The sequence below is a fragment of the Elephas maximus genome, chromosome 2 (genome assembly GCF_024166365.1).
Source record: "Elephas maximus indicus isolate mEleMax1 chromosome 2, mEleMax1 primary haplotype, whole genome shotgun sequence".
Lineage (NCBI taxonomy): Eukaryota > Metazoa > Chordata > Mammalia > Proboscidea > Elephantidae > Elephas > Elephas maximus.
In genome coordinates this window covers 104727188-104747560 of record NC_064820.1, presented here as the reverse complement: position 1 = coordinate 104747560, position 20373 = coordinate 104727188, and the positions used below count along the sequence as shown (strand labels likewise).

At 41.7% G+C, this 20373-nt stretch overlaps 1 protein-coding gene across 1 annotated transcript in view; it reads left to right on the top strand.

The window, feature by feature from the left end:
• Positions 1–20373, top strand: part of LIX1 (limb and CNS expressed 1) — a 54050-nt gene that overhangs the window by 25908 nt on the left and 7769 nt on the right. The window contains exons 3-4 of the mRNA XM_049858137.1: positions 12724–12864; positions 15737–15832. Of these exons, the coding sequence (XP_049714094.1) occupies positions 12724–12864; positions 15737–15832 (237 nt within the window). The remainder of the gene's footprint in view (positions 1–12723; positions 12865–15736; positions 15833–20373) is intronic.

Here is a 20373-nt window from a genome sequence, read left to right as displayed (position 1 = left end):
GTTAGTCCTGACACCACAGCCCACGAAACACACAGAGAGAGAGAAAGAGAAGGTATAAACTTTAAACTGTCTTCATAAACTACTACAGTACAGAAAAAGACAAGTGAAAATATGATTTTATTTTTGAATTTCTAGATAATAAATAAAATAATCTATAGATATTCAATTATTTTTCTTTTAGAGAGTTATATTTAAACACATTAGTACGTATTGTATCTTTCATAAAAGAAATCATCTTCTACTATTACAGGCATTAAGTAGAAATTCAGGCATTTTGGACATATTTTCTTTATGCCATTTTTGTCTAGGCAGTTAATCCTTCCCCAGCCACATATCATGACCATGAAAACTATGCAGTAATTTCCATTTTTTTACAATAGAAGCAACACAAAGGCCATCAGATCAACGTCTGGCTCCCCTCCTGGTGAACTCAGATGGAAAGCCACTCATTGTTTCAGCAGCTGTTTTTGTTTTCAAATCCAAAAGGGGAACTTTATTGAGCATTTTATCTTATTTTATATTTTGATTAAAAGGTTTGTGATTCAAGGTTTGTGTTTAAGCCAGTGATGTAGTCTTCCATATAGAGTCTGCTGGAGTGATTTGGATTAATGAATTTCATTCCTATTTGGAGCAAAACACAAAAATTCCTTTGAGTATAGTACTAGACCATATGATTATTTATGTGCATGAATTATGATTGAATAAAAAATATGTCCCCTGGCTAAAACATTGACGTGATAGCTAGATTTATTTGAAGTGGGGGACACAAATTCACCGGGGTATCATATCTATTTCACCTAAGTATTTTTTGTTGTTAAAGTCTCTTTGCAGAAAATAAATACAGGTGTTGAATACGGGGGTTAGGTACCTAGACAGTATAATGCCAGGCACCACATGAAACTGAAACATTCAGTATTTCCATAGGCATCTATTGATTGATTTTTTTTCATTTCTATCCAGTATTTGGAGCCCTGGTGGTACAGTGGTTAAGAGCTTGGCTGCTAACCAAAATGTTGGCAGTTCAAATCCACCAGCCGCTCCTTGGAAATCTGATGGGGTAGTTCTACTCTGTCCTACGGGGTTGCTATGAGTTGGAATCGATTTGCCAGCAATGGGATTTTTGTTTTATCCAGTGTTTGGTGTTTTGTACCAGGGCTGCAGAGAAGAGAGGTGGAGACAGACACTCAGCAGATGAGCTCCTTGTGAAGTTCTGTCTCTAAGAAGAAATAAACTCATTTAATGGCCTTTGATTTTTATGCTACTCTAGTTTCCAAACCAAAGCCATTTCCTATGAAAATACCTAGAAAAACTACTTTTCCAAGGGATATAGCATCCCAAAGAAGGATGATCCTGTTGTTATTAGTTGTCACCAAGTCAAGTCCGACTTATGGCCACCCCCATGTGCACAGTAGAACTGCTATACAGGGTTTCAAGGCTGTGACCTTTTCAGAAGCCGATTACCAGGCCTGTCTTCTGAGATGCCTCTAGGTGGGCTCAAACTGCCAACCTTTCAGCTAGTAGTCGAGTCCTCAAGCATTTGTGCCACCCAGGGGCTCCCAAAGGATTAAAAAAGAAAAAAACAAAAACAATCCTCCACTGAGTCAATTCCAACTCATAGCGACCATATAGGACAGCAGAGAACTGCCCCATAGGGTTTCCAAGGAGTGGCTGGTAGATTGAAACAGCTGACCTTATGGTTAGCACCCTGAGCTCTTAACTGCTGCACCACCAAGGCCCCCCAAAGGAGGATAAAACCTGTTGCTGTCGAGTTGATTCTAACTCATAATGACCCTATAGCACAGAGCAGAACTGCCCTATAGAGTTTCCAAGGAGCACCTGATGGATTCGAACTGCCAACCTTTTGGTTAGCAGCTGTAGCTCTTAACCACTACGCCACCAGCGTTTCCCAAAGAAGGACAGAGGTGTTTAATTTTGTTTTGCTTTAGTTACTTAAGGCAGCAAGCAAACTTCACCTGTATTATCAGATTAAAAAAAACACAAACTTTATACTTGCATACATTGAATGATTATTCTCAAAATCCTGGGAATTAAAGGCATATATAAATCACTAGGTTGATAAAATTAAGTTTTTCCCAGGAGAGAATGACTAAGAGAAATTTCATTAATTCATAGACTTGACTAAATGGACTTGTTATACTCTTTCTACTGATTATTCAATAAAGCCTGACTTAAACATTCCATGCCCTAAATAGAGATTTAGTTCTTGCCATAAAATTGAGACTTCTACCCTGCACTATTCCTGTTTCAATGCCAATATTTCTATTTGAAATCATCTGTGACCTCTTCTTTGTCTCCAGACTTGTGTACCTTGACTCAGATGTACTGCACACTATGCAATATAACATAACTTCCAAAGGAGGTATTTCCTGGTGGAGATCTCCACAGGAAGGCGTCCTGTTTTGCAACTAATGAGACCCAAAGATAGGAGGGTTAGTTATAACCCCTTTCCATTTCAAAGTCATATGTCAGCTAATTTACAGACATTCACTACTTGTCCCATGAAAATGGTAGTGAATATTGTTTTAATGAGACCCTTTATTTCTTCCCCAGGTCCCTTCCCTGACTTTAATTTGTTTCTTTTCTTATCAAGCAAAGTGAAAAGAGATGCTTGATGGTAAAACGTAGTGAAAGAAATGTCTGGGAAAAGGTTCCACAGTAAATAAAGACTGCAGACTACTTCTATGGGATGGAAACCCTAGTGGCATAGTGATTAAGAACTACAGCTGCTAACCAAAAGGTCGGCAGTTCAAGTCTACCAGGCGCTCCTTGGAAACCCTACAGGGCAGTTCTACTCTGTCCTATAGGGTCACTATGAGTCGGAACCAACTCGATGGCAATGAGTTTTTAACGGGTTTCCACAGGAGGCTTCCCCCCGTAATTCCTAAGCTTTAGGAAGATGCTCAGAGTCTCACCGAGCAAGTCACATAGTAAGGGAGAAAGTCTGATTCCATCTCTCCCGAATCCCCTCCCATCCTTCTCCCTTCAATCAGATCCAAGTTCTTTTACATCAAAGCCACTATAAAAATAAACCAAAATCTTGAGCCCGGATCAATTCATCTTGTCTTCACCTTAACATGAAAAAAGAAAAAACCTCAAGGAGCAAAACACAACATGGTTTTGTAATAGTTACCAGGGACCATGATCTAGGTATGTGTGTAGAATATAGCTCATTTGCGGCAGAGGCAAGGAAGGGGGAGGCCAGGTGGTTTAGATTATAAAAATAACATTCTGACCCACCATGTGCATAAAACGTTTCTTTCAGTTGACAGGAACTGGTGAGTTTTCACTGAAAATTGGGCTCCCAGACCAGTCCCCTCCCCCACACCTAGCAAAGGTCTCCCCTCTCAGCACACTCAGATCTCCAAATTGTTCCCAATGTATTTGCAGCCAGCCTGACCTATGGAGAAAGAGACACAATATTAACTTGGGTGACTGAGTTTCAACGGTTGCCCTTTTTCACATCACCATCTGGAAGGGGAAAAAATGCTAATATATCCGCAATTAGGTAAATTGGAACACATGCAAATGTTCGTGCTTAGACCAGGGCAGGCAAGGTCTTAAAGAACTGAAAACAGTATAATTAGCAGCAGGGCCTGGTTTGTGGCATTCTTTGTGCTGAAGGCTTGCTGTCAGGATGAAATGAAGGTGTTGGTGACACTGACCAGAGCTGGCAGACAGTACACATGCTGGCTGCAAGTCACTCGCTGAGACTAGGGCTCTGAGATGCAAAAGCAAAACACTCCCAACCACCTGAATGACAGACTTAACTGCCTAAAGGATTTGGGCAGGAATTCTCACCTCTCCCAGAATCAATTTATTTGGTTTTGCCACCTGCAACTCCCAGCGTGGGAGGCCCCCTTGGGTACAATGTGCTATTGAACACATGCCACCTAAATAATACTGCCCTGCCCTTGACCCCAGGGAGGACGCCATCTTCACTTTGCGTTCAAATGTAGATACAGCCTGTCACATTTGCTATCGCATTATTGTTCTTGCTCAAAAAAAACTGTACCTTATAGACCATCTTTCAACCCCCAGGCTGCCATTGGTAGACATAGGGTAAAAGCGTGCCTAATTTGTTTTCATACACTTTGGACCTGCAGACCATTTTTTTGTTTTTAAAGCGCACAGATAAATGATTCTAGAATGTCTGTTGTTTGTTTCAGGTGACAAAAAGTACCTTCTCAGTGTCATTCCCCACACTTTCCTAAAGACAGCACTGTTGTTAGGTTGTCTGCACTTTACTGTACAGACAACCTACCAACAGTGCTCTCTTTAGGAAACAACTATCCAGAAACAACTATCCAGCACATTTATCCTGTCTATTTTCTAGTGGAAAGAATGGGAAAAAGTATTTATCAAATGAGGGCTACCAGGAAAGTTGCTCTCAGAGTCTAAATTTTATCACCTTGGCTAAACGTGTTTCTGAACGGTAACACGCCAATAAACAGTTTTAAAGCATTCCGTAGATAATTCACAATAAAGTTAATTTCTTATTAGGCATTTTGATGTATATATGTATAGGTCTACCAAAATTTTATTTCAATTAATTCAAGAACATCTGTACATCCTAAAACATTGACTAGCCACTATTCTATTTCAGGACAACCTGCTGGCCTACCAATTATTCTTGGCTGGATCTTGACATTGTATAGTATGACAATTTGGAAAATTATCATGGAAGAAGTAAAACCTGCTGAGCAAGAAAGTAAAATTATGACTTTGTTAAATCAGTGATGTTTATGGTGTTACTTTTTCTCACTCTTTAGAACTATTATAAAGGATTTTTTTTTTTTTTTTTTAAACCTCAATCCTGCTTTTCTTTACCCTTGGATAGAAACAGTTTTCTCAAGAGAAAAATTAGCCTTTTTGATGTTACTAGAGGTAGATTTACCATGAAGCTAATGAAGCTTTGATGGTTCCAAGAGTGACCCTTCAAGTCACAGTGCCAAATGTTTTCACTGGATTTTCATAATTTTTTTTCTTAAACTAGACCCCCAAATTGTGTAAAATCCAGGCTCCACAAAACCTGATTCTTACCCCTGCAAGTCAGAAATGAGGTAAGGCAGGGACAAAAGGCTTGAGCAGTGTTTCTCTAAGAGTAGCCCTGGGTCTACTTGCTTCAGAACCACCTGGAAGGCTTGTTAAATACAGACCCCCCACCAGAATCCATCTGAAGGGATTCTGATTCATTAGGTCAGGCTGGGGCCTGGGAATGGGTGTGCTTAACAAGTTCCCTGGGTGATCTTATTATAAACCCTAAAGTTTTTAAACCATTGGTCCAGACTCCTGGCCAAGGCTTGGCAATGATCTTCAAATGTACCTATGGACTACTGGTGGCTAAAATCCAAAATAAAATACACAGCCAGCATGAGCTAGTCTTGAAGGAATTTCTTATCCAATGGAGCGGGGGAACTTTAGTTTGAATGACTTTTACACTTGAAGAGTTACCAAACATTTCTTAAAATTATTGAGCAATTTTATGTGGTGGAATCCCAAATTTTATTGACCCCAGTGACTTCTTAAGCAAGAAGTCACTTCCAACCAGAAGAAGCTTCCTACATCTCCTCTTCTTGTCTAGGCATAGCTGACCTTTCTCTCTCCTTCCCTTAGGTGACTTTACTATGAACCCTAAACTCCACATAGTGGAAAGAATCAAAAGGGGAACCACAGGGAGGAAAAGGATATTAAGATAATTTGCAGAACATTCCTCTCCTCCTGGAGCACAGTTTTTTGCCCAACTGTGCTATTCCCTTCTTGGCCTTTTTTTCTAAATGAGGCTCGTTTGTCATGTAGGGATAGGAGGAGATTAAAATGACTCACGGTATATCAAAGTTGGAGCTTTGGCTAAAGTACTATACCAATTTGGGTAATGTTGTAGGACATTAGCCAAATTACGGATCCTCTCTATTCCAAGGTGAATGGCCATTTCTGTGAAGAGCTGAATAGCATAGTTAAAAATATGAGCTCTCAAGTCAGACAGACCTGGGTTTCAATCTTGTTTTGGTCAATTTTTAAGTTTATGTCCTCAGGATACATAACCTCTTTAAGCCTCTGTTTCTTCATCTGTAAAATAAGAATAATAACAAAACCAACCTCACAGGATTGTTGTAATAACTAAGTATGATAATAAACATGAACTGTTTAGCACAGGGCCAAGCACATAGCATCAGCAATGACAATTACTATTACTGAGTGCACCCTCAAAGGTGTACTGAGACTATTCCTAATTACTTGATGCCTGCAAAGCTTTTGTATTATTTATTGTTGTTAGTTGCCATCGAGTTGACTCCAACTCATGACGACCTTATGTATAAAAGAGTGAAATATTGCCTGGTACTGCACCATCTTCCTGATTATCGGTACGTCTGAGTCTATTGTTGCTGCTTTTGTGTCAGTACCTTCTAACCTAGGGGGTTCATCTTCCAACACAGTATGAGACAGTCTTCTATTGAGATCCATAAGGTTTACTGGCTAAGTTTCCTAAGTAGCACTCCAAGCCTTCCTTCCTAGTCTGAGTCTGGAAGCTCTGCTGAAACCTGTCCGCCATGGGTGACCTTGCTGGTATATAAAATACTGGTGGCATAGCTTTCAGCATCATAGCAACATGCAAGCCACCAGAGTATGACAAACCGATAGACAGGTGGTAGACTTATCTATTGCTGTATAACAAATTGCCTCTAAACCCAGCAGCTTTATTATTATTTTTTTTTTTTTTACTGCCTCACACAGTGTCTGAAGTGAGGAATCTGGAAGTTGTTCAGCTGGGTAGTTCTGGCTCAGAGTGTCCCATAAGGTTGCAGTCAGCTGGGGCTGCAGCCTTCTGGAGGCTTCACTGGGTCAGGAGGATCAGCTTCCCTCTCACTCCGATGGCTGCCAGCGGAAGGTTTCAGTTCCTTTCCTTGTGGGTGTTTCCACAGGGCTCCTCATAACCTGGCAGCTGACTGTCCTCAGGACAAGTGATCCAAGGAGAAAGTAAGCACAACCAAAACGGAAGCCACAGTGTCTTTTATAACCTCATACCGGAAGTGACAAACCATCACTTTGACTGTGTTCTACTGGCCACACAGACCAACCCCGGAACAGTGTGGGAGGGGAGTCCCCTCAGGGAACCACACCAGGGTGTAAATGCCAGGAGGCAGGCTAACACAGGAGGTGGCTCACACAGCCTTTCAATAGCTTTCCTGAGTTACACCACAGACACTCTTACTATTTTTTTTTTCCTTAATTTTAAATTAGAGCCAGGAAGCTTTGAAAAGATTAGAGTGGTTTATAATCTACCAGCAAATGAAAGGCATCTGAGCATCAAGATAAATGTATGAGTGAGGTCCGCTAGCCACTTAGAAAGCCTGTGGCTTCACATGCCTCAGAAATCCACAGCTGACTTCAGTAAAATCTCAACTATTAAATATCCCAGCTCTGCACTTCCACAGAATGCAAAGGACAGAAGTCTCTTTATATTAACAAGTCAGATTGGTTAGCAGATAAGGCATAGTTTACAAATCTGTCTTTATGATTGGGGCCTGGCTGAAAAAACAAAATAGCCAGAATAAACCATACAACCTGGGAAGTCTAATTCTAGCAGGAAGTTGCTTTGAAATAACATCATACTTCATTCACTCCCCAACTGATGTCTTTGACAACTGGTTTGGGCACATCAATAAAATGTCCTGTCACTTGCCATATTTTATTTTCTTGCAGTATTTCCCAGTTTGATGTTACTTTAACACCAACGGTGCCTGTTAGAGCAGCATCCACACTCTGATTTAGAGATGCCAAGTAGATTGCTATTCGGCTAAATTTCTTGCCCAAGTATGGGTTCATATTGTTTGAGAGGTCCCACGAAAAGATCCCTAAAGAAAAATATGCAGCCCTTGCTGGCTTGGATTCATACCTCAAGAATTTAGAAGAAAGCGGCTGGTTAACATTATATAGACATTTTGAAGTACTTGTCTTGCAGAAATGCAAAACAATAGCAAGAAAAACCCTTTGATGGTTCAGAATTTATTTTATTTTATGTACTTATTAATTGGTACACTTTCTCCCCCATTTTAACCAAAAATTCTGGAAATTGAAACAATAAAATAAGTAAAGACATGTGTCTGCTTTCAAATCTTGATATTGGCTAAGTCTCCATAAAAAAAAAAAAAAAAGTCTCCATAGTTCTTTTTAATGCTTGCTGGGTATAAGGCTCTTTCTGTTCTCTCAGCTGGGCAGCACTTTGATCTCCAAAGTAGTGCCATTTGGTTGTAAATGTATGTGGCGCCTTTGATCTAGTACTTAGCTGGTCTTATTTAAAATAGATAGCTTCTTTTATCTAAGTAGTGTTTACTAGGTCTCTCTCCATGAAAGATGGTTTAAATTGCTATTATTTAGATAGAAAGTTACATAAAATTTCTTGAAAGTGTCCGGATCTGAATCTAATTCTCTAAATTCTAAAACCCCAAAGGCTCTATTACAGATTTAGTAAAGCCAAATTCCTATTAAAACATTGCTCCTACAGATGTCAGGTTGTACTTGCAAAAATTTTGTTTGCTTTTCAGTGGGGGACTGATTTTCGAAAGAACAGTGAACATATCCTACACTCCGGCAAAAAAAAAAAAAGTAATCTCAGAGTATCTGAACTTAATGGCCAATTATCCCTCCAAAATTCAAGCATTTTAAATCTTTGTATTAGTAGGTTGTTGTTAGGTGCCATCTAGTCAATCCTGACTCAGAGAGACTCCATGTGACAGAGCAGAACTGCCCCCATAGGGTTTCCTGGGCTGTAATCTTTTTTTAATCTTTACGGGAGCAGATTGCCAGGTCTTTTCTCCCATGGAGCCACTGGTGGGTTTGAAACAATGACTCTTCAGTTAGCAGCCAAGCACTTAACTGTTGTGCCATCAGGACTCCTTAATACATACTATGCTTAAAGATAAGACGTGTGTATCTTTAATTGTCTTCTTTAAGAGAATTTCTTGAGCGTTGTCAGATGCTTTTTGTAACTTTTGTTTGAGTTTCCTAACCTTCATTCATTCCTTCAATAAAGTCTATGCCAGGTGCAGGGGACACAAAATGACTAAGTCACAGTTTCTACCAGTAAGGAGTTCACAGCCTGGGGGGTGTGGGGCACAGTTCTAGCAGACGATTATACTGCAGTGTTTTAAGTACTCCCATGGACACTGGTTCTCCCAGCCTGACCTTGGGAGTCGTCAAGGAAAGCTTCCTGGAAGAAGGGGCACCTGAGTTTAAGTGAAAGACTGCTGACTTCAACTCAAAAATCTTCCTTAAATTCCTGCCCAAGTCCATAATGAAAAACCAACCTATCTGCCCAGACTCCTGGTTTAACACAGATGGCCTAAACTTTGGGAGCGGCCTCAACTTTGAACGGCTTTGCTGTCTGAAGCTGCTCCAATGCCTTCTTGCTTATCATTCAACACAGAAGAGAAAAACCTCAAACTATTTTTCGTATGCATTTTAGAACTTCGGCTCCATTCTTCGTGTAAGGGGGATGTTGGAAATCTCTCATCTGTGGTAGGTTAAAACAGCTCCTCCTAGAACAAAATTCTAATTCACAAAAAAAAAAAACCAGACTTACTGGTCTGACAGACTGGAGAAACCCCAAGAGTATGGCCCCCAGACACTCTTTTAACTCAGCATTGTAACTCAGTACTGAAGTCACTCATGAGGTTCACCCTTCAGTCAAAGATTAGACAGGCCTATAGCAAAACGAGACTAAAGGGGTACACCAGCTGAGGGGCAAGGACTAGAAAGCAGGAAGGGACAGGAAAGCTGATAATGGGGAACCCAAAGTCAAGAAGGGGAGAGTGTGGACATGTCGTGGGGTTGGCAACCAATGTCACAAAATATGTTTATTAGTTGTTTAATGAGAAACTAACTTGCTCTGTAAACCTTTGTCTAAAGCACAATAAAAAATGAATTAATGAATGAATTAAAGAAACAGCTCCCCTTGCTCATAATTGTTCTGCTTTGTTAGGTGCCTCGCAGATGTTCTTTCATTCTCTTCAGTGTCATCTTCCTGCCCTTTCAGAAATCTTGTAATTACTTCATCCACGTACTAAAGGTGTACAAGCACCTCCAAGTGCTGACCTTGGACCTAGGCAATTGACTGGCAACTGGTTACTGGTCTAGGAGGCTGAAGAGAGAAAATCAGAGGAGGGCTGGAACCTGACCCCAGCGGGACTCAAACTGGGTTTGTGGAGATGGAGAGGAGAGACAGCCCCCTGGAGAATACAGGACACAAGTTTGGAATGTCCCTGGGACAGTGCAGAGAAGTCAACCCCAGGGGAAGATGCAAGGAGCTGGAGGATGTGCTGAAAGCAAACGGGAGGGGTTGGCTTTTTCCCATTGGTGATTCAGAGCCTTTTGAAAACTATGAAACTGCAAAGGAAACATGATCTTTGGTACTTTCTTCTTATTTCAAATCAGTTACCAAGCTTTACTGATTCTGAGAATCATCATTTAGTTAGAGGATGCCTTGGAGGTGAGAGAGTCTGGCCTCCTTGTTTGTCCAAGACGAAATAAGCCTCCAAAGTTCAGGCAACTCAGTGGCAGAGTCAGGAGTGCCTGGCCACCCCATTGACTAGGACCCACGCCTGGGCTTCTCCACCTGGGGCTTGTCTCCCAATAGGATCCTGGAACAGACCCTTGTCAGGTGCTGTTGAGTTGGTTCCGACTCATAGCAACCCTGTGTACAACAGAACAAAACATTGTCTGGTCCTGTGCCATCCTCACAATCATTGCTGTGTTTGAGCCCTAGAACTCCAGAATGTTGGCTCTGAATTTATAGAGGCCTACAGGAGAGAGGCCATCACACCCTGGGGTCCTCCCACATATGTGGGTTCCACAGTCAGTCAAGTTTTCATAGGGTTTCACCCCTGTATCTGGACCCCCAGGGCCCAAGTCAAAGCTAAATTTGAAGAGAAGGATTTGTTAGTTGAAAAAAAAGAGAGAGAGGGAAGAAATGAATCAGGATACATTGAGCAGATCCATGTGAGAACAGGGAAGCCAGGCAAGGAGGAAGGAGAATGATATTGCATTTGGGGGAACTGAACGTTTTTTAAATGAATTATTAATTATAGACTACCTATTGACCAGGACCTGGCCTGGGCCACTAACTTCAGCAAGGCCAGCTGGCCAGGGGAGAAGAGGCAACCAAGGTGCACATGGATAAGCCACATTGCATTCAGTCCAAATAAGGGAACAGGAAGTTTGAAAGAGGAAAGAAAGTTCAGGGCTTCTTGTATTAATAAGGATTGGAAACCCTAGTGGCGTAGTGATTAAGAGGATGTCTGCTAAGCAAAAGGTCAGCGTTTCGAATCCACCAGGCACTCCTTAGAAACCCTATGGGGCAGTTCTACTCTGTCCTATAGGATCACTTTGAGTTGGAATTGGCTCAGCAGCAATGGATTTGTGTTTTAGTTATGGCTGCAAGTGATAGAAAGCCAGCGGAAGCTGGGTTAAGGCAAGGGGGTAAAATCCTGGTTCACAGAATTGAGAAATCCAGCACTGTTTGACTTTGAGCTCAACTGGATTCAGGTAATCAAATGAAGTTGTCAGAATCAAGAGATAACCCATCCCTTGGCTCTACTTTCCTCTGTATTGCATCATTCTGGGGCAACCTCTTCCCTAGTCATTGCAAGATGGCTCCAGTTACTCTAGCAACCTAGCTGAAAGGATGTCTTTTTCAAAATCTCCAGCAACATCCCAGGAAAGCCTGGATTAGGTCAGATGCTTGCCCTGAACCAATCACTGTAGGTGAGGCAATCAGGTGCTGATTGGCCAGGCTATAGATATTTGTCCATTTCAGAGCTGGGCATAGAGTATATCCCACGCAAACTATGTGGACTGTGAGCAAGGTGGAGGGGATAGTCTTCAAGAAAATCAGGGAGCCATTATCAGAAGGAAGGTGGGGAATAAATGCCGCAAAAGCAAAACAACAGATATCCATAATGTTTGGGAAGGATCTTCTCTCTGATATCAACTGGAGCACCCTTGCACTAGCCTGCAGGAAAAAAAAGTGTAACGCTAGGGCATTTGTGTGTGATAGAAAACTCACATAGAGTGCTACCAGGTGCAGGTATTCTCAGTGCTTTGTCTATATTAACTAATTGATCCTAACCTCAACCTTATGACAAAGGGGTTACTATTATTCCCGTTTTACAAGAGGAGGAAAATCAGGAAATTGAGGCACAGAGAGATTAACTAACTTGCCCGAGGTCTTACAGCTAGACAATGCCAGGCAGTCTCACTTCAGGACCTGTCTTCTTAATCACTGTATTACAAGTCTTCCCCTTTCTCTGACTTTTCTTCTTATTTACTTTTTTTTTCTACTCCCCCCCCAGGATGGAATTTGAGGAAAGCCCTGATAATGAATGTAAATCACCTAGTACACAATAGTAGCCATTATTACTTTTATTATTACTTATTAACAGCACAGACAAAGCCTCTGGTACATGGTTCACATTCAATGACTGTGAAATAAGACAAAAAGCAATAGAAGACCGACCAAGACATTTGCATGAGCTCTAGAGCTGAAAGAAAATGTGCACGATCTTCAGGGGGATTAGCAGTGGGTATGGACGAGTAGTCCCAGACAATAAATGTATGAATAGAAATGTCCAGAGACCCATTGATGCAGGGATGAAATGGTGAGATGCTGAATCCTTTAATCACTCCTTTTCTCCTTCTCTTCTCAAGTGCTGCTTAAGTAGAGCTGAGGCCAGACGAGATGCAGCTAAAGTGGCCCTGATCAACTCTCTCTTCAATGAGCTGCCCTCCCGCAGGATCACCAAGGAATTCATTATGGAAAGTGTACAGGAAGCAGTCGCCTCCACCAGTGTAAGTACCAATAAGGGAAGGGAGGGGCTGCTGCCCAGAATACCCCAGCTGAGGCATTTGAAACTTGGGAGATGCTGAAGTGAGCAGAGTTTAAGAATCATGAAAGTTTAATTTTTACCCATTAACTCATTCTTTTTCAGCAAAAAGAATGCTTGGATTAGAAATCATGAAACTGGAGCTGGTTCCCAATTCCAAATCTCAGTAACATTTATTAGCTTTCTTGGATCACAATATATCAAGCCTTAAATCAAAGTAGATGATTTGATTTGTGTCACCTTGATTTACTTATTTAAATGTTTTTTTTTTTTTTTAGGTTGACTTTTTAAAAAAAAATTTATTTATTTTGTTGTTGTTATGGAGAATATACACAGCAAAATATACATTAATTCAACAGTTTCTATATATACAATTTAGTGACATTGATTACATTCTTTGAGTTGTGCAACCATTCTCACTCTCCTTTCCTGAGTTGTTCCTCCCCTGTTAACATAAACTCACTTCCCCCTAAGGTTCCTATCTAATCTTTGGAGTTGCTGCTGTCACTTTGATCCCATATAGATAGTTCTTAATGCTCAAGTCAGGCATTTTTTAGAATGTTCGTATTTTGAGGAACATTGATTCCTTTAGGGCATTTTTAAAAATGCCAATTCCTCAGCCTGCATGAAGCCCTACAATCTGTATTTTTAAGAAAACCTTGATTAGATTCTGTAATGCACCTTTTCTGCTTGAGGGGAGAAAGGTTTATGCCCAAATATTTGTTAGCTGTTAGCATTCTTAGTTAATATCAATTATTTCTTTCAGAGAACTCTAAAAACTTCTGTAATGGACAAAATTAAGGATAAAATGCTTTAAGAACAAAAAACTCTGTCTAAGAAATTTGGTTAGGAGGTTTTCACAAAAACCCAAGAGTTAGATTATTTGCCCTGTGAATTATCTGGAACTCCTCACCCATGTTACCTCCAAACCTGAAGCCATAAAAGAGGCTCTGGGTCCCTACCTGTGGCTCTCATATAGCCCAGGCAGGTGTCTCACTGTGTGCCTCCCAGGGCAGATGTGGCATAACCAAAGGGATTAGCCACCTCCGACTTTGCCTTTAGGATGAATAAATCTGAGGGCCCACACTGCTTACCACATTCAAGATTTTCCTTCTTTTTTTCTTTATACCAGTTGCCGTTGAGTCAATTCAGACTCATGGTGCCTCCAGGTGTATCAGAGTAGAACTGTGCTCCATAAAGTGTTTCAGTAGCTGATTTCTTCAGAAGTATATCAACAGGCCTTTCTTTCCAGGTGCCTGTGGGTGTGTTTGAACCGCCAACCTTTTGGTTAGCAGCCGAGCACTTAACTGTGTGCACTGCCCAGGGACTCCTCTTTTCTCCTTAGTCTGACTAAAAAGATTGTGTCATTCTAGAGAAGCTGCAGATAATGAGGGAGGTCCTATAAGGTCAGCAATGACCTTTTTGTTCCTTTTCTCCTCATAAATGCATTTCTTGCTTCAAGGAGAGATAATGGAAGGGGCAGGGGAAGGAGAGTGAGTGACTAGGCAGGGAGTTGTCAGGGAGCTAGCTCTGTTTTATATCTGGTCTGAGGATGAAAGGAAGCCTTCATTTTCCAGCCCTGTAAATTTCAAGTGCCTTTGAGGAACAGAAGTCAGGAAAATGATGCCTGATTATACAGGTGTGGAATTTACTCAGGAGCAAGGAGGGGCCCTCAGTGTAAATGTAATTTATCTTTTTTTTTTTTTCATGGGAATTTCTAAAGAAAGAGAATATATATGGCTTTCAGGCTTTTGGATGGATTTCCTCTGGGATATTTAAAAAGCCAACATAAATATTTCAGCAGCAGCGTGTTAATGTTATTGCATTCAAAAGCTATAAATTCGCTGCTATCTGATGCTGGCAGTTGTTTGTTCAGTCTCATGAAGTCGCCATGGCCCACCTTCCCAGGAATCCAAGGCCACAGGATGTGGAACAGCAAGCTAGAGCTAATTGGCCCGAATGCCACTCAAAGCCCCTTTTAGGTTTTTTTTACCACCACTCCCTCCTACCAAAGTGAAAGGGAATTTCGTTTCTACCCATCACCCATCCACCTTGTTTTCTAAAGATTAAGCGGTCCAGGATGAAAAAACATAAACCAAGATCCATGTCTCTGGATCAAAGAGCAATGTATTACAAAAAGCTCTCATTAAGAACCGTGGCAGTAAAATATGAATGGTTCATACAACCAAAGAATTCTTCCATGAGAGTTACATAACCTGATTATCATCAGAGCGAGGTCAGGGTCTCATGATTTCCATAACCAATGAAGGCAGCATTGGAGGGCAACCACGCCACTGCCAACAAAAACCCTGGGGATTTCTGCATTTCATGCGCGGCTACCACTCATTGTTGCCATGATGCTGCACAGGCTTCAGCGGAGCGTCTGGGCTAAGACAAACTAGGAAGATAGGCCTAGTGATCTGTTTCTGAAAATCATCCAGTAAAGACCCTATGGATCACAACAGTCCGATCCACAACAGATCATGGGAAGGCACAGGACTGGACAGCATTGTATCCATTGTGCCTGAGGTCACCACGAATCAGGGGCTGACTTCATGGCAGCTAACAACGACTTTTGAATGATTATTCTTTCAGCAAGCAGTTAGCATTCTAATAAAAAACCAGATTCAAACTGATTACAGAACCCTCTTACTCTGAGCCATGGTGGGGATTAAGAATTTTATCCAAAATCAACTAGAGACTTGGTTGTAGAGTGGATACCTGAAGGGTTAGGACCACAGTAGAAGACTCACTGTGCAGCCACAGAATTAATTCATGACTACCCACGAAGGAGGAGAAAAATCAGTAATCTATTCCTTTGTGCTTTTCTTTCCAAGGGCACCTTAAATGATGCTGATGACCCTAGCACCAGCATTGGGGCCTATCACTACATGTTGGAGTCAAACATAGGGAAGACCATGCTGGAATTTCAGGTACCTGACTTCCTGCCACATATTCGTTTGACTATCCAAACCAGAGGCCTGGGAGAAGTAGTCACTCTTATCACCAACATCCACCCTTCCAATAACCGACTTGTTTCTTTTGGTCCTAAGCATCTTGGTCATTTTAATTTAAAACTCCTAGAAACCAGCACAATAGCTACACCTCAGCATACCTCAGTAGGCTGAAACAAACAAGCAAACCAGGTACAATCTTTGCTTTTACAAAGGGGAGCGGATTCTTCAGGGCTGTCCCAGAGTAACATAACCAGTAAAAAAAGATTTTTCAAATAATTAGCTTATGCAAGGGTTGGGTTTGGCAGGTCTGAATTTGTAGGGAGTCCAGCAAGCTGGAAATGCAGGCAGGGTTTTATGCTGCCGTCTTGAGCAGAGTTTCTTCTTCCTCAGGGAGCCCTCAGTTTTACTCGTAAGGCCCTCAAAAGACTGGGTGAGTCCCACCCAGTTTATGGAGAACGAGCTCCTTTACTTCAAGTCAGGTGACTGTACATGTTAATCACATCTATAAAATACCTCCACAGCAACACCTGGATTTGTGTTTGATTGATTTACAGCCCTGTAAACCATATATGGGACAGTTCTTCTCGTCCTATGGGGGGCTATAACTCGGAACTGACTCGACAGCAATGAGTTTTTGTTATAGCTTAGCTGTGGGAGAAAGACGTGGCAGTCTGCTTCTGTAAAGATTATGGCCTTGGAAACCCTATGGGGCAGTTCTACTCTGTCCTATAGGGTCGCTATGAGTCAGAAATGACTCAATGGCAAGGAGTTTGGTTTGGTTTGGATAGCTTAGCTAAACTGCTATGTTGTGGTTGTTGGGTGCCCTCTAGTTGATTCTGGCTCATAGCAAACCCATACGATAGAGTAGAACTGCCCCATGTAGTGTTCTTGGCCGTAAGCTTTACAGAAGCAGATTGCCAGGTCTTTCTCCTGAGGAGCAGCTGGATGGATTGAAACCACCAACCTTTCAGTTAGCAGCCAAACTCTTCACTGTTGCACCGAATTGCCATAAACCAAAAACTCATTGCCATCGAGTTGATTCTGACTCATAGCAAACGCATATGACAGGGTAGAACTGCCTCATAGGGCTTTCTTGTCTGGCTGAATCTTTAGGAAAGCAGACTGCCACATCTTTCTCTCTCTGTGCAGCTGGTGGGATCAAACCACCGACCTCTTGGTTAGCAGCTGAGCACTTAACCACTGTGCCATCAGGGCTCCTTTCAAAATTATCATAAAACCAAACCAAACCCAGTGCCGTCGAGTCAATTTCAACTCATAGCAACCCTACAGGACAGAGTAGAACTGCCCCATAGAGTTTCTGAGGAGCACCTGGCGGATTCGAACTGCTGAGCCTTTGGTTAGCAGCCGTAGCACTTAACCACTATACCACCAGGGTTTCGTTTGAAATTATCACACAGGGAGTAAAAGACTTAAGTCTAAGAAATAAGTGAAGAACACTGTCTTATGACCCTATACTGTTTCACCAGCTTTTCACTGCAAAGTTCCCCTTAAACCAAATCAAACAGATTAATATGTTGGTTGTGACCCATTTCATAGGGTTTTTGTGAGACTTAAATAAGATGACATTTATAAACCATTTAGTACAGTGCTTCCTCCAAGGAGGAACCACATTTACTTTAATTCCTCCTCCCCTCAAAAGACTACTGTACTTCTTTTATTGTAGACTGAATGTTGCCTGGAAACCTTGGTGGCATAGTAGTTAAGTGCTACAGCTGCTAACCAAAAGGTCGTCAGTTCGAATCCACCAGGCGCTCCTTGGAAACTCTATGGGGCAGTTCTACTCTATCCTATAGGGTCACTATGAGTCAGAATCGACGGCAGTGGGTTTGGCTTTTTTTGGTGGAATGTTGCCTGCCCCCGTATGCAGTAGCTTGTGTGTGGTTTAATAACAATTTACAGAAAATCAAGAATGATTTTGAATGTGATTGTCTGCCAAAGATGGGGAAGGTGAGATTAAAAAAAAAAAATCTTAAAATTCCTTTCAAGTACTATGAAAGGCTCTACTTAATCTCCTTTTGGTAATACATGAAGTCCCCAGGTTACGCACAAGGTCCATTCCTAAGTCTGTCTTTGATTCAAATTTGTAGGAACAGGTACATACGCTTCTTATTTAGCATCAGTTAGTCAAATGTTTGTCTTAGTATATAGTATATATTTTACCTTTCTGGGGTTTTGTAGGCATATAAAACACTTAAGAAACACTTCCAAACCACACTATATTTTCATGAGCGTCAAAACGTAGTGTGTGCGTTAGTTATTACCAACCATTACATGTATTTAACTCAAATTTTTAATATAATATGCTTTACGGCAGTACTGTCTTAAGTACAAGTTGTCCATAAGTCAGACATTTGTAACCTGGGGATTGGCTGTACTTTAACTGCCTTGCTAAGGGTTGTGTGTTTTCTGCGTGGTCTAAGATAAATAATAATTTCAATCATATTGTGGAAAAGCTTCATAAATTCTCAAAAAAAAAAAAAAAGGCTGGGTGCAGGAATGGTGGAGGGAGGTGGGGTAGAGGATCAAGGAAGAGGAAGACATGAGGGTAGGGAAAATCCACTCCACCCCCAGCAGGAACACTGGCAACCCAGCAGGAGAGTGATGCAGCACATCTTTCTTTCTTCTGCCAGCTCTAGGTTGCCTGCTGGGACCCAGCACATTCTTTAGTGGCCTGGGTTAAACCCATCAGCTTGTGTCTGCATATAATGGGAACTGACCATAGACCTGGGCTCTTTCTGCAGCCAAGACAGCAATTTGGTTCCCCTGGTGGGTAATAGATGTAGGTTTATATCTCGCTATGGACGACTTCATAAGGTATAAAAACAAACCCGGTGCCTCCCAAGCGCCTGCAGGCTTTCAGGGGGGGCCACCACCCAGCCAGGCTCAGAAGGAAACATGATAGGCCTCTACGTACCTTCACATCGTGTGAGGCAAGCTGGGATGCCTGTTTTGAGGTAGTTTTGCCATAGAGAAAACGGCATGAAGTCTGGAGGGAGAGGCGGGGCCAGTAGTTGAGTCTCGTCAAGGTCAGATTCTAGGTGGACTTTGACTGAAGCTGGTTAATAAATTTCTTCTAAAGCCTAATGCAATCCAAGGGAGAGCTGTTTATTTACATCTTTGCTAAATTCTCCAGGTCGCCTTTTAAAACCTCATCCCATAAACAAATTTCCTCTTAAATCCACTCTCTTGGGTGGGGAGATGGTGCCCACCTGTTTTTCAAGTTCTAGATTTACAGTGTTTGTTTTTCTTGTTTCTGATGAAGCACAGAGCCAAGCCAGCCTCCCAGACATAGCTCCAGAGAGAAGCAATATGCATTTTCTCCCCACAAAGTAGCTGAAAAGCCAAACATTGTTTCTCATAGGAGGCAGCCCCAGGAAGCCCTGTTCTGACAGAGCCCAGTTGCTGGTGGTTTAAACTGAATGAATGACAAAACGAACCAGCAAGGCAGTTACAATGAAAGGGGCAACTGCTGCCTTCCCTGAAGAGAAAGAAAAAACAGGGCTCAATTTTTCCATTCAATTTTAAATTTACTTGGCTGACCAGAAACAGCTAAGTAATTTGCAGGGCCCAGTGTTGTATGAAAATGCAGGGCCCTGGTAAAAAAAAAAAAAAAAAAAATTAAGAATGTCAAGAGAACAATAGAGCATTAATCCGAGTGGGGGCCCTCTGTGAGAGCACAGATTGAGTGCCCATGAAGCTGGCCTGTCCCTAGTATAGACCCATGAGCAGAGCCCGGACTAGGGTAAGGTGAGTGAGGTGCTCACCTTGTGCACAAAATTTAAGGGAGCACAAAAAACCTCAGTAATCACGATAAACAAGATTTTAATGCAATACTTTAAAATATCAGAATTGTTTTGTTAAGTGTCGTCAAGTCGATTTTGACTCATAGAGACCTCATGTGACAGAGTAGAACTGCACCATAGGGTTTTCTAGGCGGTAATCTTTACCGGAGGATCCCTAGTGGCACAGTGGTTAAGTGCTCAGCTGCTAACTGAAAGGTTGGCGTTTCGAACCCACCTGCTACTCCATGGGAAAAAGGTGTGGCAGTCTGCTTCCTTAAAGATTGCAGCCCTGGGAAACTTATGAGACAGTTCTACTCTGCCCTGTAGGGTCACTATGAGTTGGAATCAAGTCAACAGCAACAGGTTTGGTTTTGGTTTTTTAGTCTTTAAGAGAGCAGATCACCAAGTCTTTCTCCTGCAGAGCCATTGGGTGAGTTCAAGCCACCAACCTTTCAGTTAGCAGCTGAGCACTTAACTGTGTGTCACCAGGGCTCCTATATCAAAAGTAATGTGAAAAAAAAAAAATCCATGGTGAACAAAGTACAACATTTTAAATAAAGACAGGATTTTAAATGAAAGATCTTACGTTTATACAGGAAACCCTGGTGGTGTAGTGGTTAGAGTTCGGCTGCTAACCAAAAGGTCTGCAGTTTCAATCTACCAGGTGCTCTTTGGAAACTCTATGGGGCAGTTCTACTTTGTCTTATAGGGTCA